The 13,745-nt window shown below is 41.7% G+C and overlaps 1 protein-coding gene across 2 annotated transcripts in view; it reads left to right on the top strand.

Annotated features, from left to right (window-relative positions):
- Positions 1–2,460: 2,460 nt before the first annotated feature.
- LOC109865989 (WD repeat-containing protein 38) overlaps positions 2,461–13,745 on the top strand; it is a 40,712-nt gene continuing 29,427 nt past the window's right edge. Inside the window, exon 1 of one of the 2 annotated variants that reach the window (XM_031799766.1) lies at positions 2,461–3,302. In XM_031799766.1, the coding sequence (XP_031655626.1) occupies positions 3,211–3,302 (92 nt within the window). In that variant the 5' untranslated portion in view covers positions 2,461–3,210. Of the gene's footprint in view, positions 3,303–8,741; positions 8,849–13,745 lie in introns of those variants that run through there. The other variant, XM_020454513.2, reaches the window with a different exon arrangement.

Genomic DNA, 13,745 nt, shown 5'->3' with positions numbered 1-13,745 from the left:
ATTCATGGCTGCCAAATGAAGTTGCCAGGCTTCATGGATGCCAAAGGAAGTTACTAGGCTACCCCAAAACATTTACCCAAAAAATTATATATATATATATATATATATATATATATATATACATACAGTATATCACAAAGGTGAGTACACCCCTCACATTTTTGTAAATATTTGAGTATATCTTTTCATGTATGAGTGCTGTCAGCATTGCTGCAGAGTTTGAAGGGGTGGGGGGTCAGCCTGTCAGTGCTCAGACCATACGCCGTACACTGCATCAAATTGGTCTGCATGGCTGTCATCCCAGAAGGAACCCTCTTCTAAAGATGATGCACAAGAAAGCCCGCAAACAGTTTGCTGAAGACAAGCAGACTAAGGACATGGATTACTGGAACCATGTACTGTGGTCTGATGAGACCAAGATAAACCTATTTGGATCAGATGGTGTCAAGCGTGTGTGGTGGCAACCAGGTGAGGAGTACAAAGACAAGTGCCGGCTGCATGAGTGCTGCCGGCACTGGGGAGCTACAGTTAATTGAGGGAACGTGAACGTCAACATGTACTGTGACATACTGAAGCAGAGCATGATCCCCCTCCCTTCGGAGACTGGGCCGCAGGGCAGTATTCCAACATGATAACGACCCCAAACACACCTCCAAGACGACCACTGCCTTGCTAAAGAAGCTGAGGGTAAAGGTGATGGACTGGCCAAGCATGTCTCCAGACCTAAACCCCATTGAGCATCTGTGCGGCATCCTCAAACGGAAGGTGGAGGAGTGCAAGGTCTCGAACATCCACCAGCTCCGTGATGCTGTCATGTAGGAGTGGAAGAGGATTCCAGTGGCAACCTGTGAAGCTCTGGTGAACTCCATGCCCAAGAGGGTTAAGGCAGTGCTGGAAAATGATGGTGGCCACACAAAATATTGACACTTTGGGCCCAATTTGGACATTTTCACTTAGGGGTCTACTCACTTTTGTTGCCAGCGGTTTAGACATTAATGGCTGTGTGTTGAGTTATTTTGAGGGGACAGCAAATTTACACTGTTATACAAGCTGTACACTCACTACTTTACATTGTAGCAAAGTATAATTTCTTCAGTGTTGTCACATGAATAGATATACTCAAATATTTACAAAAATGTGAGGGGTGTACTCACTTTTGTGATATACTGTATATAACAAAAAATATTTTGTCTCTTTGTGTTTCATAATTTTCCTTCAATTCACAAGAGGCTGAATGTATGTAACAGGAGAAAGCATCCGAGCAAGCAAAACAGTGCCCCACTGTCTCTCTGTGTGTTGGCCATCTACCTGATGCTGTCTGGTCGAAATGAGTATGACATTGTTGGCGCCCGTAGCATTGAAGGCAAGGGAAGCCAGCGAGCATTTGGCCTACCTTTACAAAAAAATCGTAAAAATTTGCCAGTTTTGAGCTAAACTGAGCGAGCTCAACTGTGAATGGTCCTGACGCACCAAAACAAGGTGTCAAGGGGAGCCAGAAAAACTGGAATTGTTGCATCTCATTATGTTGTTGTCCTCAAGTGGCTTGGCTTCCCCAGTGATTTTACCCACACACAGCTACTGCCTTGGGCTGATTTACATGTGTAAAGTCTGCAGCCTGCTCATCATCATTAGGATAATGTAGGTCATTTATAGGTATGCAAATCAGTTAACACTCCATTTACTGATCAGATTGTCTCCATTGTTTCGCTTTAGCAGTTAGCTTCTCACCTAATCACCCACAAATAGTCGGATTTGGGCACCTCCATTTTAAGGGCAAGCCAAGAGTCTGGTGTGGAATGGCATTTTTAATTCACACTGGAAGCAAACAGAGAGTAAGTTAAAAATAATTCATGTATTCGTTTATAATTAAAATATATCCCTGCATTAGTCAGTCAGCAGAGTTAAAGTGTCAGTACAAAGTCCAGAATGGACCTTGGTTTTATGAACATAATCTATAGTTTTTCCTGCACAGCGCTGGACAGTATTTTGTACCATATAGTGTTTAGGGGGCCCACGCAAACTTTTTGTTCAAACTAATCTGTTTGGTTTGCTCGGGACTCTAGTGAGTAGGCTGGACCCTGGTTTTATGGACACACAATCAATTATGTTCGGTGTAAAATGTATGTCCAATAAGATTTTTTTTTACTGCATTTAAGCTGATTGGCCACTCTTTAAGGGCCGCAAGATGACGCTCCTCGGTGTGTAAACTATGTGGATTTGGAAAATAAAAGTGTTCCTGAGTAGAATAGACATCCCTATTACTGCAACACAATGTACAGGCAATAATGTACAGTCCAATATATGATAGGAGTGCACAAACAGCATTGTTGACCATTTAAGCTTAAAATAAATACAAATATATTTATAGAAATACAGACCTCCAGTCCTTATTATAATCATAATACTGAATATAATGTGTGCAGTTTTAGTCAAGAATTAGAACAAGGACTTCCTGTTCCTTGTTAGAAACTAATGGAGCTATTGTCAGACCGGCTGGAATACTGTGTTCCTTACAGGACATTCTGTCCCTACCCAGGGAGGGGAGAGACCTTGGGCTTGTAGTAATTGTTTTAACAGGTGGCAGACAATGTGAGAAGGCTTATGAACTATATTTCCATTGTATCTGAGAGGAGGGACATTTATGACAAAATGTGAGGTATATAAACCAATGTACATGGTATTATGACCAGAGCTCTCGGGAATAAACGCTATTGATTAATTTTGAGACTGATCTTTGTCTATTTTATGCAAATAAGAACCTTACAAATTCTTAGAAACAGACAGTGTTTTGCTTTGTTATAATTGAATTGGTTAACCTCACATAGGAATTCAATTCCTCTAACATAGAGACAGTGGGAATCTCGTTCATCCATTCATGCGCGTCACTAATTAGATGACGAGGCATTTGGCAACCTCAAGGGACTCTTACTTATGTCCCGCCATTTACCCCCGCTTCATAGAATTTCCTCACTTTGACATGAGGGAGTCACAGCCACCCGTGGTATCATCAGAGGCTTTTCTGTCTTACAAACTGGACATCAGTTGCCGCTATTCAGAACCTCGCTTGAGTCCAGTAGGTCACATGACCAAATAGCTATTGAAATTAGAATGATTACAAAATTCATGTAAACTCGTGTGAGATGAAAATGGACAAACTAAAGCGTGAGCAATATTGAAGGGTAGTCATTCGTTGCTCTAGAGGAGATCTGCATGGAGGAATGGGCCAAAATACCAGCAACAGTGTGTGAAAACCTTGTGAAGACTTACAGAAAACGTTTGACCTCTGTCATTGCCAACAATGGGTATGTAACAAAGTATTGAGATAAACTTTTGTTATTGACCAGAAAGTATTCACACCCCTTGACTTTTTCCACATTTTGTTATATTACAGCCTGAATTGAAAATGGATTAAATTGAGATTTTGTGTCACTGATCTAAACACAATACCCCATAATGTCAAAGTGGAATTATGATTTTTGACATTTTTGCAAATGAATTAAAAATGAAAAGCTGAAATGTCTTGAGTCAATAAGTATTCAACCTTTTGTTATGGCAAGCCTAAATATGTTCAGGAGTAAAAATGTGCTTAACAAGTCACATAATAAGTTGCCTGGACTCACTCTTTGTGCAATAATAGTGTTTAACATGATTTTTGAACGACTACACACATACAGATAATTGTAAGGTCCCCCAGTTGAGCAGAGAATATCAAGCACAGATTCAATCACAAAGACCATTGGTAGATGGGTAAAAAACAACAGACATTGAATAATCCCTTTGAGCATGGTGCAGTTATTCATTACACTTTGGATGATGTATCAATACACCCAGTCACTACAAAGAGGCCCTTCCTAACTCAGTTGCCAGAGAGGAAGGAAACCACTCAGGGATATCACCATGAGGCCAATGGTAATTTTAAAAACAGTTATAGGGTTTAATAGCTGTTATAGGAGATAACTGCGGATGGATCAACAACATTGTAGTTACTCCACAACACTAACATAAACACCATAGTACCCTCCAAGCTCATCATCAAGCTTGGGGCCCTGGGTCTAAACCCCGCCCTGTGCAACTGGATCCTGGACTTTCTGACGGGTTGCCTACAGGTGGTGAAGGTAGGCATCAACACCTCCACTACGCTGATCCTCAACACAGGGGCCCCCACAAGGGTGCATGCTCAGCTCCCTCCTGCACTCCCTGTTTACCCACGCACGCCTCCAACTCAATCATCAAGTTTGCAGAAGACACAATAGTGGTAGGCCTGATTACCAACAACGGCGAGACAGCGTACAGTTGAGGGCCCTGGCATAGTTGTGCCAGAAAAATAACCTCTCCTTCAACGTGAACAAACCGAAGGAGATGATTGTGGACTTCATGAGACAGCAGAGGGAGCACGCCCACATCTAAGTTCCTTGGAGTACACATCACTGACAATCTGAAATGGTCCATCCACACAGACAGTATGGTGAAGAAGGCGCAACAGCTCCTCTTCAAACTCAGGAGGCTGAAGAAATTCGGCCTGGCCCCTAAGACCTTCACAAACTTTTACAGGCCTGTCGGGCTGTATCACCGTCTGATACGGCAACTGCTTTTGAGAGTGAAAAACCCAGCATCATTGCAGTTCTGCCTAAAAAAATAAATGTACTTTATCTTGCCAAAACGTTTGACATGATGCATGTTTTGGCACGTAAGTTTGGCCTCGGTCCAGTGGTGTGTATTCATGGCTGCCAAATGAAGTTGCCAGGCTTCATGGATGCCAAAGGAAGTTACTAGGCTACCCCAAAACATTTACCAAAAAAATTATATATATATATATACATACAGTATATCACAAAGGTGAGTACACCCCTCACATATTTGTAAATATTTGAGTATATCTTTTCATGTATGAGTGCTGTCAGCATTGCTGCAGAGTTTGAAGGGGTGGGGGGTCAGCCTGTCAGTGCTCAGACCATACGCCATACACTGCATCAAATTGGTCTGCATGGCTGTCATCCCAGAAGGAACCCTCTTCTAAAGATGATGCACAAGAAAGCCCGCAAACAGTTTGCTGAAGACAAGCAGACTAAGGACATGGATTACTGGAACCATGTACTGTGGTCTGATGAGACCAAGATAAACCTATTTGGATCAGATGGTGTCACGCGTGTGTGGTGGCAATCAGGTGAGGAGTACAAAGACAAGTGTGTCTTGCCTACAGTCAAGCATGGTGGTGGGAGTGTCATGGTCTGGGGCTGAATGAGTGCTGCCGGCACTGGGGAGCTACAGTTAATTGAGGGAACGTGAACGTCAACATGTACTGTGACATACTGAAGCAGAGCATGATCCCCCTCCCTTCGGAGACTGGGCCGCAGGGCAGTATTCCAACATGATAACGACCCCAAACACACCTCCAAGACGACCACTGCCTTGCTAAAGAAGCTGAGGGTAAAGGTGATGGACTGGCCAAGCATGTCTCCAGACCTAAACCCCATTGAGCATCTGTGCGGCATCCTCAAAAGGAAGGTGGAGGAGTGCAAGGTCTCGAACATCCACCAGCTCCGTGATGCTGTCATGTAGGAGTGGAAGAGGACTCCAGTGGCAACCTGTGAAGCTCTGGTGAACTCCATGCCCAAGAGGGTTAAGGCAGTGCTGGAAAATGATGGTGGCCACACAAAATATTGACACTTTGGGCCCAATTTGGACATTTTCACTTAGGGGTCTACTCACTTTTGTTGCCAGCGGTTTAGACATTAATGGCTGTGTGTTGAGTTATTTTGAGGGGACAGCAAATTTACACTGTTATACAAGCTGTACACTCACTACTTTACATTGTAGCAAAGTATAATTTCTTCAGTGTTGTCACATGAATAGATATACTCAAATATTTACAAAAATGTGAGGGGTGTACTCACTTTTGTGATATACTGTATATAACAAAAAATATTTTGTCTCTTTGTGTTTCATAATTTTCCTTCAATTCACAAGAGGCTGAATGTATGTAACAGGAGAAAGCATCCGAGCAAGCAAAACAGTGCCCCACTGTCTCTCTGTGTGTTGGCCATCTACCTGATGCTGTCTGGTCGAAATGAGTATGACATTGTTGGCGCCCGTAGCATTGAAGGCAAGGGAAGCCAGCGAGCATTTGGCCTACCTTTACAAAAAAAATCGTAAAAATGTGCCAGTTTTGAGCTAAACTGAGCGAGCTCAACTGTGAATGGTCCTGACGCACCAAAACAAGGTGTCAAGGGGAGCCAGAAAAACTGGAATTGTTGCATCTCATTATGTTGTTGTCCTCAAGTGGCTTGGCTTCCCCAGTGATTTTACCCACACACAGCTACTGCCTTGGGCTGATTTACATGTGTAAAGTCTGCAGCCTGCTCATCATCATTAGGATAATGTAGGTCATTTATAGGTATGCAAATCAGTTAACACTCCATTTACTGATCAGATTGTCTCCATTGTTTCGCTTTAGCAGTTAGCTTCTCACCTAATCACCCACAAATAGTCGGATTTGGGCACCTCCATTTTAAGGGCAAGCCAAGAGTCTGGTGTGGAATGGCATTTTTAATTCACGTCTACAAAAGGATTGGAAAACAGCTGGAGCATTCTTTAACCCATACGGCATGACGCAGTACTCATAGTGGCCCGATGTGGTACTAAATGCGGTTTTCCACTCGTCTCCCTTCCGAATACGCACCAGACTATACGCGCTCCTGAGATCCAATTTTGTGAAGAATTGCGCTCCCTGAAATTATTCCACTGCCGTAGCAATGAGAGGTAGAGTTCAATAAAGTGCTTTTTCTTTAATGCACACACGGTGAACTACGGTCACCCCACTTACGAGTGCTCAAACCAAATGCCCCAGACACAGGGAAACGAAAACAGTCTAGCACTAAATACATGAACATGTACATCTAATGCAAACACCAGGGTTACAATAACCGCCTTCGGTCTGAGTCGTGACAGCGTCACTCAGTTATGTGAGTTCCAAACTGCCTCTGGAAGCAACGTCAGCACAAGGACTGTTCGCCTGGAGCTTCATGAAATGGGTTTCCATGGCCGAGTAGCCGCACACAAGCCTAGGATCACAATGCGCAATGCCAAGCGTCGACTGGAGTGGTGTAAAGCTCACCGCCATTGGACTCCGGAGCAGTGGAAATGCGTTCGCTGGAGTGATGAATCACGCTTCACCATCTGGCAGTCTGACTGACGAATCTGGATTTGGCGAATGCCAGGAGAACGCAACCTACCCGAATGCATAGTCCTACTGTAAAGTTTGGAGCAGGAGGAATAATGGTCTATGGCTTATTTTCATGGTTCGAGCTAGGCCCCTTTGTTCCAGTGAAAGGAAATCTTAAAGTTACTGCTTACAATTATATTCTATACAATTGTGTGCTTCTAACTTTGTGGGAAGGCCCTTTCCTGTTTCAGCATGACACTCAGCAATGTTCCAACATCTAGTGGAAAACCTTCCCAGAAGAGTGGAGGCAAAGGGGGACCAACTCCATATTAATGCCCATGATTTTGGAATGAGATGTTTGATGAGCAGGTGTCCACATACTTTTTCATTCATTACATGTTCATCAAAAACAACTTTATATCTAAGATGCCTTTGAATTGACAGCCTGCACATGCACAGTTTGCCTACTCAATGACGTGAATCAGCACATGAGTTTAGCTCATATAATTAGGAATTAGAATACTAGAAAGGGCATGAACCTTCTTATGATTTGATAAAGCGCAGCCATTTTGATCAGGGAGATGGTCCGTGGTTTGCCAGTGCTGTGATAAGATATTGTGTAAAATAATGATTTTGAAGAATTTATCTGCACTGTATGTTTGCTAGCTAACTAGCCAGACAGTTTTAGAGGAATGATTCCATAAATGTTTTAAAATGAACTGCCAATATGTCTACATTCCATTCAAACAATGCAGTCAATCCACAGCCATACACTGACTGAAATCAGTTGATGATAGGACTTAGACAAGTTGTAAATGCAACAATTTCTGATATTGTGTCATATATAGCACTCACAGCTTTTCAAGAAAACACAAAATTGAGATCTGATTACATTTATATTACATGAAATGTGTATAAAACCTGTATGGTATTTATAATTCTATGACAATAGTTGAGGTATTATACAATTTGTGATATATCAAATGCCTTACTTTTATTTTCCTGCATAAGTAAAATCAGGATTGCGCCTCTAGTGCCATTCATTCCAATTAGACTGGTTTGGATTTCTCCCTGACCCATCCATTTTCATCCCATTCTGGAAGTTTGAGATTTGTTTTACCTTTCCCCTCTAGTAATTGAATAGGATATCTATGGTTTAGCTAGCCAATTTCGCCATGACATCACCTATAAGCCTGATCAGGGATTTGTATTAGACAAGCAGTTCCTGCTTATCTTCATTCTGTACTGTTTTAGCTTTAGCCCTATGCTTTTGCCCTGACACTCAAACGTGCCCATAGGTTCACCCTAACATAAAACCCACAATATACATTTATGTTTCAACATAACTCATCCTATTATCTCATATACTGCGTTTATTGTGCAAACATTTATTACAAGGTAGCTTTTATAGATGTTGTAGTGCGTGATAATAATCATATGTCCCCTCAATTTGGCACCTCTTGTTTTTGCCTTTACAATTGCGTCATGGGTCATGACATCTCCATGAGCGGAGGGGGTTTAAAATGAGGTTGGTTGCTAAGCAACGATGTTAGTTGTCACCTCGATTCATTCTGGAGGAGAGGCGAGAGCTAGCGTTGAAAACATATGTTGGTGTTCAAATACAACATAACATAACATAACAGTCAACCAGAAAAAAGAAACAAGGATTACTCAAAAAAGGATAAGGTGGGATGATTCCGTTTTGGGTTTTGCCTTTTTTATTGATCCAAAGTATGTTGGTTTGATCATGACAGCCAGCCACAGGGCAAGTGTATTGCCAACTAGATAGCTAGCTAGATGAATCTAGTTAGCTAGCTAAAGGTATACCCAGCGATGTGAAGTAGGTGCACAAAGGAAACAGCATAGTGGGTCAATTACCGCAACAACTACGAGCGTTAAAACTTCTCTACCAAACGTCTCTGCTGTGTTGGTCCTGTTGCTACCACGGTGTAACAGCGTGAAGCAACACGTGCACATGCGCAGATACTGTATGTGACCGTTGCCGCATTAAAAACAACTGGGAACTCCGGAAATCTCTGCCTCGGGAAAAAACTAGCTCAGACTGGGAAAATTCGTTTAGTACAGTCATCCAACTTTGACCAATTTTTTTCCCGAGTTCCCAGTTGTCTTGAAAGCACCATTAGCGAGGTCATTGAACTATAAAATAACTGGAGACAGCGTCCAAGACGGCCAACCGTTATTTTCAATGTAATCTACTCACTTTCACCGTATCTGCCATTTTCGAGATCTGGGTTTACTGGGATAATTAATGGAAAAATATGTTTTTATTGTCACATTCACCGGAAAGATGCAGTGAAATGTGTTGTTTTACAGCGTCAGCCATGGTAATATGGCGTTACTGGAGCAAATTAGGGTTAAGTGTCTTACTCAAGGCCACATGACAGACTTTTCGGTTGTCTGCTCCGGGATTCTTTATACAGCTACGGAAGTTACACATAAATCGACATTTTGAGTCATTTCGGGGAGCATTTTAACCAGTGGCGTGCCTGGGGGCTGGGCCTTCATTCAGTGAGGTCCTACACAGTCCCACCCGAATTAATCCACCTCTTATTACCATCACTATGATGCCATGGCTAGACACTATACATTTAGACAGAAACGCAGTATAAAACCAGGCGTTGCGTCACCTTGAAATTGACCTTTTTATTCATAGAACTGCAGGGGAAGAGTACAATACCTGTTCATTGTACAGCTCCTGTTGCCCTGCGCGCTTGTTCGTTGAGCTGTAGATCCACTCGGGTGTCCCCAAAAGTTTTCAAAAGCACCATTGCTTGTAAGTGCCCAGCCGTGTCTCATTGCTGCCTTGGTTAGACAACTCAAGTTGCAAAGCCAGTGTGGCTCCAAACACCAAATCTATCACTTGCAAATAATAGGCATTCCCAGCAGTACAGTTTGCAGTGCTTCTCGGAGCCTGTGAGCCATTGATAGCGCTCGTAGTTGGAACTTTGAAAGTGGCGAACGAACCCCTTTCCCGCCTGTGACAGGCTTTGTAGTGTCGGGCGACCTCTCCTGACAATGTCTAACTTTTCTTGAAAAGTTTGTCTTGAGAATGGCGTTATAATTATATCCTCGACCAAATCGATATCTTCTCCTCCTTCCGCCATTGTGGGTTAAAAAAACAGCTTAGTAGTACGCAAATTAATTAGTTTATCAAATTCAGTTTCCTAGTACTGAGGTTTGCATATACCTGCCCATATAGGACCTGCCTCTCAATATTGGTAATCCAATCAAAAGACGTGCACGCACTACGCCTGCTAGCTGGCTCCTGTGTAACACTGGAGCCAGCCAGCAGGCGTACAATAGCCAACTCTAAAGCTGATTGGTTGACACTAAATTTTTATTTCCATTCACTTTAAGCTACAAGCGCCCGCACTGTTGATTCTGAAGGCCTGAGGGCAGATTTTAGACCCCTGGCAACACATGATGGCTGAATATGATTGGATAAAAGATCTAACATAAAGACCAGCTTCCAAATCTCAACCTGGGGCTGGAAGCAGTGCAACCAAGAGGAAGGCTATGAAATGAAGAGTATAACTCTTACTCTGGGGAATAATTTAATACATATTTGTGGGAAAATATATTTAAAAAAATATATATATTCTGATGATGTTTAGGCCAGCAGAGAAGGCCTTGCTGGCCCTGACGGCCCACCACTGATTTTAACTAACCCTAACATAACATAATGTTTATAACCTGGTACGTTAATTAATAAAATTCTGATCCGTACTGCAAATCATCTATTTTCTGTAATACATGTTTTTTATAGGTTAAATTGGGTTTATTTTATCTGTGTTTTCATAGTTTGCGGAGTTCCTTACACTTCGATCACACCGACAGTCTCATTGTATTTTGGTACAGCAAATTACATTACATTAATTTCCAATGAAACGCTCTGTTTTCCTTGCAACATTGCGTTGCAGAGCGTACGGTGTGGTGCATACCCCGGATTTATCAGACGTATGCGTCAGACTGTATGCGTAGATAGTTTGACAGAAATGGTATAAGAAGGTGAATGTTGATCTTTTGTTGCATACATATCCAGAGGATGCTGCATACTATTTTGCACAATAACACTGTCGGTGTGTTCGAAGCGTTACTCATGATGATTCATTTTCGTGTGCCACTTTTTAAGAGTGTACAGCAATCCACTGCCAGAAAGAAACTCGAGTAAAATAGGTCTTGATTTTTTTAACGGGTTGAGCTAGAGACAAGCGATTTTCTGCATTGTAAAGCTGCAACCACTGAGACAGAGCCATGCTCCGTTTGTTTCTATGACAGAGCCCCATTAGACTTGCCTCTGCTAGTAGTTCTCCCAACAAAATAAAATTATACAAATGACTTTGCTCGTGATGCACTCCTCTCAAATGATACAAATGAAATAACAGACTGAGCACACTTGACTTGAAACAACGATACAGATGTAACCATTTGCCATTCAATGTATCATCTGAGAGGCACTGGTGCTCCCAAGTCAAAATTCCACGTGCATTCCACAGGTAATGTTTATAAGTGAGTGTTCCAAAAAATGATCATGATTAGGAAAAGAGTTGAGAGTTTTTCAAGGCACACCAGTCCTCCCGTATCTCCAAAGGGGTCTAGGGGGTATGGCTTAAGGTTCAATTAGGGACTGGGATAAATACATACTCAAGCTAAGTCTATTATGTCATTGATTGTCCATTTAACATTTTCACACAATCACCACTGAACATTTGAGTCTGAAAACCATGATCTGAGAGCATTATGTGGACAATCAAAATATGTGAGAGTTCAACTTGTGAAAATCATCTCTATCGTAAAAGGTTCTAGAAAGTTCAGAACTGGTGTGTTGAGCAATATAAGTATATCAGATTCTTTAGTAGAGGGGCAGCACTCAAAATAGATTTTTCAATGTTACTTGATGTTTTTTTGTATTCATTGAGGCAACAAAAAGATTGTCAGTGTGTCTGATATTGTTTCTCCACAGTGTTCTTTTCCTGGGTGTGACCAAAGGTCAGGTCGTATTGTACAAACCTGCAGTTTTACAGAAACCACAATAATATACAATAATACAATAATGTGATGATCAGTGCATTACAGTGAGAAAACACAAACAACAAAATGATTGCCATTATAGTTAATCAAGTCATTCCCATTTAATTGCCAACTACATAAGATCAGTTATTTGACAAAAGTGATTTCACACACAACAGTGTGTGAAAGAAATGCACAAATCATTTGTAGTCTCCCAGCAGTAGTTGGGGTACCATGAGGATGAGGTGTTTCTGTGATTATGCAGCCAAAGAGTTGCGCACTTGCCAGACATCAAATCAAATCAAAGTTTATTTGTCACGTGCGCCGAATACAACAGACCTTGAAATGTGAAATGTGAAATGCTTACTTACAGGCTCTAACCAATAGTGCAAAAAAGGTATTAGGTGAACAATAGGGTAAGTAAAGAAATAAAACAACAGTAAAAAGACAGGCTATGTACAGTAGCGAGGCTATAAAAGTAGCGAGGCTAAATACAGACAACGGTTAGTCAGGCTGATTGAGGTACGATGTACATGTAGATATGGTTAAAGTGACTATGCATATATGATGAACAGAGAGTAGCAGTAGCGTAAAAGAGGGGATGGCAGGACACAATGCAGATAGCCCGGTTAGCCAATGTGCGGGAGCACTGGTTGGTCGGCCCAATTGAGGTAGTATGTACATTAATGTATAGGTAAAGTGACTATGCATATATGATAACAGACAGTAGCAGCAGCGTAAAAAGAGGGGTTGTGGGGGGGCACACAATGCAAATAGTCTGGGTAGCCATTTGATTACCTGTTCAGGAGTTGTCTTGTTTTGCACACTTTGTGCTAAATAAGAAAATGCAGTACTACAGGATATTTATTAACGTAGCTCTTTATTAGCTAGCTACAACTGGCATGTTGACGTATCTCCAACCATGATCAACTGACCATGACCTAACCATCTGGGTGGTCTTAACCAATCATAGCACAGTATGATACGGCAGTAAAATGCATCCAATTACAATTCAGTATGTTTACACATATTAATATTACATCCCCCTTCTTTTAAAACAAAAGAAAAATGTTTACATATTCTAAGCGTTTCTTTTGAATACATGCTCTGTAGTTTGGACTCAAGGTAAGTAACCATTTATATTGCATACTACACCAACTGAATCAACATAGACTCTGAAACAAGGATCCAACATACTGTTATTTTCAGAGTAAAAGCCTGAAACAATGCCTAAAGACTGGACACATGTAGAAGAAGCCATAGAGATCGTGAACTGGGTCCTAAGTCTTTGTATGGTGGAGACGCTTTCAATGGAAAAACAGCCTTTCAAAATAATAGTACTTCCTGGATGGATTTTCCTCAGGTTTTCTCCTGCCATATCAGTTATGTTATACTCACAGACATTATTTTAACAGTTTTGGAAACTTTAGAGTGTTTTCTATCCAAATCTACTAATTATATGCATATCCTAGGTTATGGGCCTGAGTAGCAGGCAGTTTAATTTGGACATGCTTTTCATCCAAAATTCCGAATGCTGCCCCCTACCCTAGTG

Source organism: Oncorhynchus kisutch, linkage group LG20, assembly GCF_002021735.2.
Source record: "Oncorhynchus kisutch isolate 150728-3 linkage group LG20, Okis_V2, whole genome shotgun sequence".
Lineage (NCBI taxonomy): Eukaryota > Metazoa > Chordata > Actinopteri > Salmoniformes > Salmonidae > Oncorhynchus > Oncorhynchus kisutch.
The sequence above is the reverse complement of the archived record's forward strand: the minus strand, read 5'-3'. Positions and strand labels throughout refer to the sequence as shown.